This window comes from Erythrolamprus reginae, chromosome 12 (assembly GCF_031021105.1).
Source record: "Erythrolamprus reginae isolate rEryReg1 chromosome 12, rEryReg1.hap1, whole genome shotgun sequence".
NCBI classification, from domain to species: Eukaryota; Metazoa; Chordata; class Lepidosauria; order Squamata; family Dipsadidae; genus Erythrolamprus; species Erythrolamprus reginae.
In genome coordinates this window covers 3,146,664-3,156,970 of record NC_091961.1, presented here as the reverse complement: position 1 = coordinate 3,156,970, position 10,307 = coordinate 3,146,664, and the positions used below count along the sequence as shown (strand labels likewise).

The following is a 10,307-nucleotide window of genomic DNA, read 5'->3' as shown; positions in this document are numbered from 1 at the left end:
GTCCTGTCACGGGAGGGTGAGCACAGGCAGACTGAGGGAAATTAAAAAAAGACGGAGCTTTAAGTTTTCTATCACGGGAGGCTGAGCACAGGGAAACTGAGGGAAGAAAAGGACGGAGTTTTAAGTTTTCTGTCGGGGAGAGTGAATACAGGGAGACTCTGAGGGCGGAGCTTTTACGTCCTGTCGGGAGGGTGAGCACAGGAACACTCGGAAGAAAAAGAGGGCGGAGTTTTTAAAAGTCCTGTCAGGGGAGGAGGGATGAACTTCCGGCGCGGATGTCGCTCGCTCTCTCTTTCGCGCGCGCGCGCGCAGCCAGGTGACCGCCGGAAATCGGGCGGAACGCGGCTTGAGGAGGCGGCTGAGGCGGGGCAGAGCGCGAGGCCAGGGGCGGCGCGCGCGCTCTCTCGCTTCCCCCCTCGCTCTTTCGTCGGGAGTGCGCGTGCGTTCGTGCGTGCCTTGGGCGCGAGCGCGCGGACGCCCGAGCGCCTCTGAGGAGAGAGAAAGAGAGAGCGAGCGAGAGCGGCTGAGGCGGACAGACGGACCGACGGGCGGCGGCGGAAGGCAGAGCGGGCTGGGCCTGACGGCGGCTGAAGGAGGAGAAGGACTCGGGCGGGCGGCGGCGGAGGAGGAGAAGATGGCGGACGGGGACAGCGGGAGCGAGCGAGGCGGCAGCGGCGGCGGAGGAGGCGGCGGTGGTGGAAGTGGAAGCGGCGGCGGGGGCTTCCAGCAGGGCCACCGAGGAGGAGGCGGCGGGGGCGGCGGCGGCGGAGGGCCCGGCCCGGAGCAGGAGACCCAAGAGCTGGCCTCGAAGCGCCTGGACATCCAGAACAAGCGCTTCTACCTGGACGTCAAGCAGAACGCCAAGGGCCGCTTCCTCAAGATCGCCGAGGTGGGCGCGGGGGGCTCCAAGAGCCGCCTCACCCTCTCCATGGCCGTGGCCGCCGAGTTCCGAGACTACCTGGGCGACTTCATCGAGCACTACGCCCAGCTGGGACCCAGCAGTCCCGAGCAGCTGGCCCAGAGCTCCCCGGGCGGCGAGGACGGCAGCGGCGGGGCCGGGGGGCCTCGGCGGGCCCTCAAGAGCGAGTTCCTGGTGCGCGAGAACCGCAAGTACTACCTGGACCTGAAGGAGAACCAGCGCGGCCGCTTCCTCCGCATCCGCCAGACCATCAACCGCGGGCCCGGCGGGGGCGGCGGCGGCGGGGCGGGCTTCCCCGGCGGGCCCCCGGGCCTCCAGAGCGGCCAGACCATCGCCTTGCCGGCCCAGGGCCTGATCGAGTTCCGCGACGCGCTGGCGAAGCTGATCGACGACTACGGCGCCGACGAGGACGAGCTGGGAGGCGGCGGCGGGCCCGGCGGTGGGGGTCCCGGGGGCGGCGGCGGCCTGTACGGCGAGCTCCCCGAGGGCACCTCCATCACGGTGGACTCGAAGCGCTTCTTCTTCGACGTGGGCTGCAACAAGTACGGCGTCTTCCTCCGCGTGAGCGAGGTCAAGCCTTCCTACCGCAACGCCATCACCGTGCCCTACAAAGCCTGGGCCAAGTTCGGCGGCGCTTTCTGCCGCTACGCCGACGAGATGCGCGACATCCAGGAACGCCAGCGGGATAAGCTCTACGACCGGCGCGCCGGACCGGCCGGGCCGGGCAGTGGCAGCGGTGCAGGGGACGACTCCGACGGGGACGATGTGGACGACGACTGAGCCGCCGCTTCCTCGCCTCCTCTCCCTCCTGCCCTCCCGCAGCCGCTAACGGGGGCGAGGGGGGGGTCTCCAACCGACCCCGGGAGAAGGAGTGGATGGAAATGGGGCGCGACCCGATCCTAAGCTTCCTTCCCCCCCTCCCCCCAGGAGAGAGAGAAGCCCTGCCTGCCAATGCCTCCACCCACCGCTTCTGGAGCAGCCCCCTCCCCAATTGCCTCCTTTGCCCCCCCCCTCCCTCCAGGATACAGCATTTGCCCATGAGTTGGCCCAGCTTTAAGCCCCCCCCCCCAAAAAAAACCAGGCTTGCCATCCTCCTCACCCCATAGAGAGAAAGCGAGAGAGGAATCCCAGCAACCTCAGTTAACCCCCGTCCTGGCCCCGCAGAGTGGAGAAAAAAGGGGATCCTTTCCACCGTGGGAAAACCAGATCCTTCCCACCATTTGATCTGCTCTGGCTTCCCAAAGGCTTCTCCGTCTGCCCCCCACCCTCCATCTGAAATATGTCTTCCCCCTCCTTTTACCCACCCACCTCCTTCTCCCTTTCTTTTTAATTTATTGGAGGGGGTGAAATGGGGAGAAAGGGTTTCTTGGGATCTCCTCTTTCCCTTTCTCTCGGTGCCCTCCCCTCTCCTGCATTTTGAGATCTCCTCCTCTTCCTCCTCTCGAAAACCAGCATTCTGGAGACTTGCATGGCCACTAGAGCACAGTTGGAAAAAGGAAGAAGAGAAGGCTGGCGCAGCTATCCACAAATCCAGCAGCCTAACTAACCGGGCAAACGAAAGCCACCAAGGATAGCAGGCAGGTTGGAGCCCAAGGCAGATGGGAAAGTTGAAATGGACTGGAGGGAGGGGGGGGGGGAGAGAGACAAGGAAAGACGGCCGAAGCACCCCTGAGAATGTCCCGAAAGGTGGGTTGGGGAGGGGATGGAGGTTATCTCTGGACCAACGTCCACCGTTCTCCTCCGCCTAAATTTTTAACCGTAAAGCTACAGGTGCCTGAACTGGAATCGAGATGAAATTATTATTATTATTCTAAAGTTGGCAGGTCATGATGAGTTTCCCCCCCTTCCTCCTCAGAGGTGGGGGGTGGGGGGTTTGCAACCAGGCAGGTTCAAAAGAGAAAAAAAAAGGCATAAAGCACAAGGAATGCAGAGTGGACTAGTTGCTGCTCACGGAAGTTCTTCCCCTTCTCTCTAAATAAGGCGAAAGAGCAAAATGGCTTTAGGCTTTAGTAGGAAGTAAAAAATTGGAGCTGCCTTTCTCTGGGCTTTTGTTTTATTTGTTTTATTTTTTTAAAAAAGATGATCTACTCCAGTAAGGTGGAATCTGTTCTGCAAATCTGTTTGAAAACACACACACACAGCATTAAAATCGTAATCTGGTAAAAGAGAGAAGAAAATGTGAGGCTTCGATTTTAAAAATGAAACAAAAACGAGAGGGAAACCTGCTTTCACCGTGCAAATAAGTGGACATGTTCTATAAAAATAGACACCGAGAACCTCAGGTCCCGAAGTCCAGCATCTGTCGTTATTTTAACAAGATCTTTTTAAACAACAACAAGAGAACGCAATCCATTTCCTCAGTACCTCACGTTAATGTTAACAGCAGTGGATTGTTCAGAGCACCGTCTGCCCTATGGGAGGTTCATCGTCATCGTCACAAAATAAGGAGCAGAAAAAAACCAAGTTCTGTGACTGTGAACACGAGCAGCATTTTACCACCTTCAAATTTTACTACAGACTGGCTACTGCCTATTCGTCCAGTTGTCTTTCCCGAGCAGAGTTGGGTCTCCCCACCCAAAGAATTGCCTCATCTATATTTTAAATGGATTCTTACCTAAAATGATATTTTTTTAAACAAATGAAGTCAGTCCTATTCCCTCTAAAGAAGTGTTTTTAGCTACAACAGTATATACTGGCAACTTTGAATTGAATGGGAATTGCATATACTGTTCATTGCAAAGTTTCGGGTATTGTTTGTGTTGACATCTTAAAAAGAGGCAGGTAAAACTTCCTCTACAATCTTTTTAAATTGTGCATGCCTGTCCTTTATTTGAGCTGCCTTTTTTTAATTTATTGCATACCCTTATTTACCTTATTTTGGTATTGCTCTTCTCTATTCTGTCTTTGTTTTATATTTATTAGAAAGCAAAGAGGCATATAAAACCCACTTCCCTCACTCGGTTCTTGCTGCAGTAGGGAAATTGGCTGGGATTTTTCTTTTTTAAAAAAATTGGGTTTTGCTACAGTTATTATAAAGCTCAGCAAATGTCAGATTAGTTTATCACCAACATTGATTGTTTATTTTAAAAGCTGTTTCTTTATTCCATGCGTTCATGGTAGATCTTATATCCTTGGGGGGGGGAACCCCCCCCCCAACCTTTCCATTTTTCTCCGTTGCAAAGAACTTATTTCCTGAATCGTTGTGGGAGCAATAGTATTTTTTGATGTTTTAATTACATCCATATACTTGTACTGTATTTTGTACTCTCCGAGGCAGCTGTTTTCAATAATGTCCTGCTGTATTTACCTATGTATTTTTTTATTTTTTATTTTTTGTTCTATTGTATTTAGTTCTTTGCTACGGAGAACAATATTCACCCACAAAAAAAAAAAAAAAATCAGCGTATAAGGATCGCAGCCTGGCTAGGACTGCAGAAAACTCTGCTTTTAAACTAATGAGCCTTTAAAAGGCAGCAATGAAAATGGAGGCTGCAAATGCTTAATCTCTAGTGCTGTAAAACCCTTCGTTCAATTTTAAACAGTGTATAATACTTGTATAGACCAACATTTTTGTTGCGTTAGTGGTAATCGATTCCCTCCTTCCCCCCCCCTCTTTTTTTTTTTTACTGTTTTTTTTTGTTTTGTTGCTCAGCTGCCATGAGCCAGTTCTTGCAAAGATGCAGTACCTCCTTTTCAGGAGAACCCTTTTTGTGGGGAGGTGGGGGTTGTTTTGGGCTGAATTGTTGTAGTAACTAGCCTTACCTTTGTATTACAACGGTAGTGGCAGGATTTTGACTGTCCCTTGGCCAGTGGCTATAAGAAGCTATAATTAGCTGCCCAAAAAAGTATGTGGAAGCAGACAGAAGCATATCAGTTGTTTAGCAAGGAGCGTTTGCCATATATGGTGTTGCCTCTGGCAACCAGGAAGGGCCATTGCAGACCAACTGAATTGATACCGTGTATACCAAGTGATACATGACCCTTCAAGGTGTGTCATTAGGCTGACGGTCCAAGATGTCAGCGACGATACTAAGGCGTTGGGCCTGCTTGTGCTCACGTATGAGTTAAAATGTTGAGGCTACCGTGCTACCTTAGATTAATGCCCAAGATTCATTCAAGGGAGGAATTAATTCTGGTGCCACAAGCTTTGCTTAGATGCTGCGTACTCCAGCGAGGGAACCATCCCTTCTGCTTGATGGAGAACGGGGAAAGCGTTGCCTGAAATCTATACATATATATAGGTAATATATATATACTATATTACCTTTCCCCCTTGTAGAGCTTAAAATGCCTGGGCTTAAACCACAGTGGAGGCTGCGGATGCTTTTCACATTAATTTGGCCTCTGCTGGAGAGGGAGCCTCCATTGCTTACGGCTAAGCTTTTAGAAACCGCTGCCTTCCCCGGCTGCTACCACCATCTTGCACAGACCATATCTGAACGTATTTGCATCCCCGCTCTCTACGTCTGGTAGACCAGTTTCTGCAGATTGCAAGCGGGCACTTTGGCATCCCCGTTTGGACGGGGCGCCGTCCAGGCGGGGTTGTATTCAACCGCGTTATGGAAACCCCTTCCCCCTGGAGATTTTCCAACCCAACGCCAGTGAGCTTTAGTATATCCCTGTTACACTCCCGTGCTTCGATGTCCATTTGAGTAACGAAAAGCTTCTCTATTCTCAGTGCTGCAGTTTTAACTCATATCCTTAATCTCTTTTTTTCTGCAGCCATGTTTGTGGACCGTGTGCCGGTGCTTTCCACCGGCCGCCACATCCCGCGCACACCTAAACGATGGGAAACGGAGCTTGATCTCCCAAGTGACGTTTTGGGAGTTGAGCTGTGGGACGCGAGGTGTGTCGATGGAGGCGGCTTGTGGAGCGCATTGTCACCTTTGCGTGTAGATTTTTGTAAGGTGGGGGGAGGGTGGCGGAATGGGTGACCTCTGTATCCGGCATTTCTAGGCGTTGCCCTTAGAATGGTGCAAACTGCTGTACAAACGAAGTGTAAATCCTGTACAGCACCAAAAATTGTAAATACGCGAGACATACAGGTATAAAACGCCCATAGCTTTAGCTCACATCTAGTTATGGGGCCATGCTCCTATTTCCATAGCTATCTGCTTCAGAGTGATTGCAGGCCCTAACCGAGGAGGCTGAGTCTTCTGTCGTGGTTTGTTCCCCCCCCACCCCTCAAAAGAGAAAGCAATTCCCGTTGCTTACCCTGGGAATCCTCTTTGCACAAAAATCACAGATTATTTTTTTTAGCAAGATTTTAGCTTCTGCTTTAAGTGTCTCTAAAATGCAACTTTGAAAACGATCCTGTCCTTGCTTGTACTTTTCAGGATAATGGGCGCAAGAGGCAGGTTTCAAATAAACCCCTCATATTGAGTGGTCCCTTCGTTGACTGCACACTTCAGGTATTGGAATAGCTGAAGATGGTTTTTTGATTTACTCCCGTCATTTTAAAAAGAAAAAAAAAAGGTGTAATATATTTGACTATACAAGACATCTGAAAAGTGACTACTTTTCTTGTGTGAGGATGGCAGTTTTGTGATTTTGGTAGAAAATTTGTTCATTGCATAAACAATGCTTTTGGACCTCTCAAAGTTTTAATAGAAAGATGATGGTACTTGATCTGATGCACAATTTAATCTCTCAGCAGATATTCGCTTTTTTTTTTTTTTTGGTTTCTTTAAAAAAAAACAAAAAAAACAAAATGTGGCCTTGACTCTTCAAAGAAGGAAAGAGAAACTTGTAAGTGGCACTTTCTTTTTGGCTTCAAAATTATTCCAATTCTGCAAGTTCTTCGTTAGATATATGACATTTATATGCTTCCTTTTACAAGCAAATGAAATGGTCAATGTACGGAAATATGAATTTAGTTTTATAAAGGAAGAGGAATGCTAAGGGGCTAAGTATCTTAAAACCTAAAGGACCATTATGCTCTTTTTAAAATAGCAGTACAGTAATTGCAATTATTTCTGAAGAAATGCAGTGTAGATCATTTTACTTTCACCGAGCACAGTCCCGCAGCTACAATGCAGACCCGATAGGCTTATGTCAGATGCCTTATAATTTTTGTAGCGTGTCTGGGGGGATCGCTTGATAGGAATGCTTCCAGATATCTAGTGCCCTTCTCAAAATAAAAATAAAATGGTAGAAAGAAGGCAGCATTCCGGTTTGCTGTGGAGTGATAATTCTGCGCATGGATGCTCCCAAGTCAGTACAAACGCCAAGCAGCCACAGGTAGAACAGCCCATGGTGTAAAAGCATAATCTTTATGGTCGCTTCTTTACCTAGGCCTGAAATACCAACCTGTTGTAGTCTTAGGTTCTAGGTATGTGAGAGGTTTCCTGAAATCTTGCCGCCTTGTCGGTATTGCTGCTTTGGATAGTTTAGTGTCAGCAGAAGTTGTGTTTAAACATTCACTGAATTGTTTTGATTGAGAGATCCCCCCCCCTTAAATTTTATATAGATTGCAATGATTATAATAGATTATGACTACAGGCGAGAGAAAAGTCTGGTTGAAGTTAATCCACAGTTCCTCCCCGTTTGCAGGTTCCAAGAAACCTCAGCTTTTGCACTTTGTAGCTTTTATGGCCATTAGCGATTAAACAAACACACACAAACAAACTAACACACAAACACACCAAGACTATGTTTTGTTTTGGAGATAATGTGACATTCAGGAGAGGAACGTAGCAAAATCCAATAGTTGTCTCTGCAGGATTAAAAGAAATTTTAATATCTGAAGCAAACCTTAAAATACTGGGATGTAATCGTTGATGGATTACTACCTCTTGTACCTGTAAAAATCACGGTTATCTGTAATGGTGCTAGACTAATTTCACCTTACATATGCTTACATTGCCTCTGTCGTAACGTATAGTGCAGGGTTTCCCAACCGTGGCAACTTGAAGATGCTGGCTGGGGAATTCTGGGAGTTGAAGTCCAGATATCTTCAAGTTGCCAAGGTTGGGAAACACTAGTATAGTGTATATTTTTTTCATTGTGAAATTCCCTATCTGGTCTAGACATTAAAACAACTATCATGTACGGTTGTAAAACAGATAGAACAGTTAGCAAATGGAGATACACAGGAGAACAGCAATTTTTTATTACCTTGAGCTAGACTGAGCAACATGTCCACTATTACCTGACAAGCCACTTTTCAAGCGAGTGGGTTTTCAAAATGAAGTTTGTAGCACAGGGAAGTTGTAGTTTGTCAAGAGAAAGAGCCTAAAATTGCACTCCACGTCTACAATTCCACGGAATACAATGAAAGATTTCTGGCCTCTGATTTTCAGCATAAATTCTGTGGAATTTAAACCCAGCTACGTTTATTAATTCATGCCTAATTTGATACTAATGTGAATAAAATAATAGACACTCCATCGGAGTGGAATTCTGTCCAATAGAATTGTTGCCAATGGCAGTTTCGCCCTTGCTTATCTTTCACAATTGGAGGTTTTCTATTGAGACCCATTAGTCTGCCAACATGTTTGCTTAAATAAGGAATATTGGCGAATTTACATAGGAGTGTTCTTTTTTGCTACTCTCCTTTGCTCCAGCCCCTCCATTTTAACATTTGACCAGGAGATAATAGTGTTCTCAGTTCCAATGGCTGCTAACAAAACGCCAACAAAATTTTATCTCTGAAATTCGGTGTAAGGAATTGTGCTTTGTCAAAGCCATTTGTAATATGCTGCTATGTAGCCTTAATATTGTAATGTATTGTGTGTGTGTGTATATATATGTACATATACACTTAAATGCAAAATAAGTAATCCACAGCCAAAAGCGAAAGGTTGTGTGGTTTGTTGAAGCTGGCTTTGTGTAGCCAAGGTAGATTGTATTTAAAACCTGCAGGAAGAAAATAATTTGAAAACAGCAGTCACTGCTCATCATTTTCACCTAGGCAAATGTCCAAGGCCAAATTTTTTAATTCCTTCCCCTGTTTCCCTTCCCCTGAGCTGAAAGGCCTTCTGGTTAGCAAATTCCCACGTTTGAATTTAAGTGGGATTTGCAAGCAGAATACAGTTTAAGATTTTTCATATTTGCTTCCCTCTGGTGAAAATTGGAAACATCGGCCCATGGTGTGTCAATTGAAGATGCTATGCTAGGTGGGTTCCTTAGTGATATGGCTTGTGCAGAATCCCTGAATAGTTGAACCCCGGCCAATTTTTGTAGGTGAAGGGATGGCAGAACTTTCTGCGAACTTTTTTTTCCTTCGGCCCGTTGGTCTTGGGCTGAATTGAATAACCCCTCTTCCTGTACCTGGTTAGTGTGTTGTTGCCTAAAGTGGAGGCTCATTGCTTCTAGTTTATAGAAAGGTTAGCAGAAGGGTGATCCTTAACACTCCTGCAATAAGAAGGGTTGTTTCCTTTTCCTAACTCAGGGGTCCCCAAGCCAACATAGCTGGCTGGAGAATTCTAGAAGTTGAAATCCACAAGTCTTAAAATTTGCAAAGTTTGGGGACCTCTGTTCTAACGGATCATCTATGGTTCCTCAAAATTTAACAAGTGTCCTAGACAAAGCTAAGAACTCATCACAGGCTTTTGCAGGGCACTTGGTTCTCCCAAATGATGAACAAGCCAAAAGAAACCCACTAGAATAGGTTCTCTCCAAGATTGGGACATTACAAAAAACCAATGAGCTTTGAGCAGCTGCTGTTCTTGTGGTATGGAGTTTATTCTTGCTAATGTTATGTTGCCAGGCCTTGAAATGCTGGCGGTCTTCCATGTTCTCCCCAAACCACTGGAACAAAACGCTTTCGTTCCGATTTTGGAAACCCTGCTCTTTTTTTAATTTTATTTTTTGCAACTCGGTTGAACAAACATTTGCACAACGGGTGGGATTTGCAAGCACATCTTCTGTAGTGGAACAACCCAAAACTTTTTTTCCCCAAGGAAGGGGCTAATAATCAACTCGTCCCCTGTAGTAGTTAAATCGGTCACTCAGTGTTCTGCCAGGGGGTTTCTCAAAAGCTAAAGGTCAGGATGAAGAAAGAAAGAGAAAGAATGAATAAATAAATAAATAAATAAATGACCAAGTTGTGAGTAACCAGTACAGCCAGGGAGTGGAAGTTTGCTGGGCTTAATGTGTAATGTCAGAAAGCGAACAAATAATTTGAGTTTGATGTGGCATTCATCCAAACTTGTGCAAGTGATAATTGATCATATACAGATGTAATCAACCAACCCATTTGTAAATATACACATATTTGTACATTGTATACATAGAAACAGACGTCCATGTACATGTGTATGTATTTATAAAATTGTTTCTCTGCTAGATTGCAAAAGTAGCTCTAATTTTATATTATATTATTATATATATATATATATATACATATACATATACACAAAAAAGGCTCCCCTCTATAAATATATAA

At 46.6% G+C, this 10,307-nt stretch overlaps 1 protein-coding gene across 1 annotated transcript; it reads left to right on the top strand.

Annotated features, from left to right (window-relative positions):
* The first annotated feature begins 350 nt into the window (after positions 1–350).
* On the top strand, positions 351–9,958 carry PURB (purine rich element binding protein B). The gene has a single exon (XM_070765601.1). The coding sequence runs from the start codon at positions 635–637 to the stop codon at positions 1,697–1,699; it is 1,065 nt and encodes a 354-aa protein (XP_070621702.1). The 5' UTR covers positions 351–634; the 3' UTR covers positions 1,700–9,958.
* The last annotated feature ends 349 nt before the right edge of the window (positions 9,959–10,307 follow it).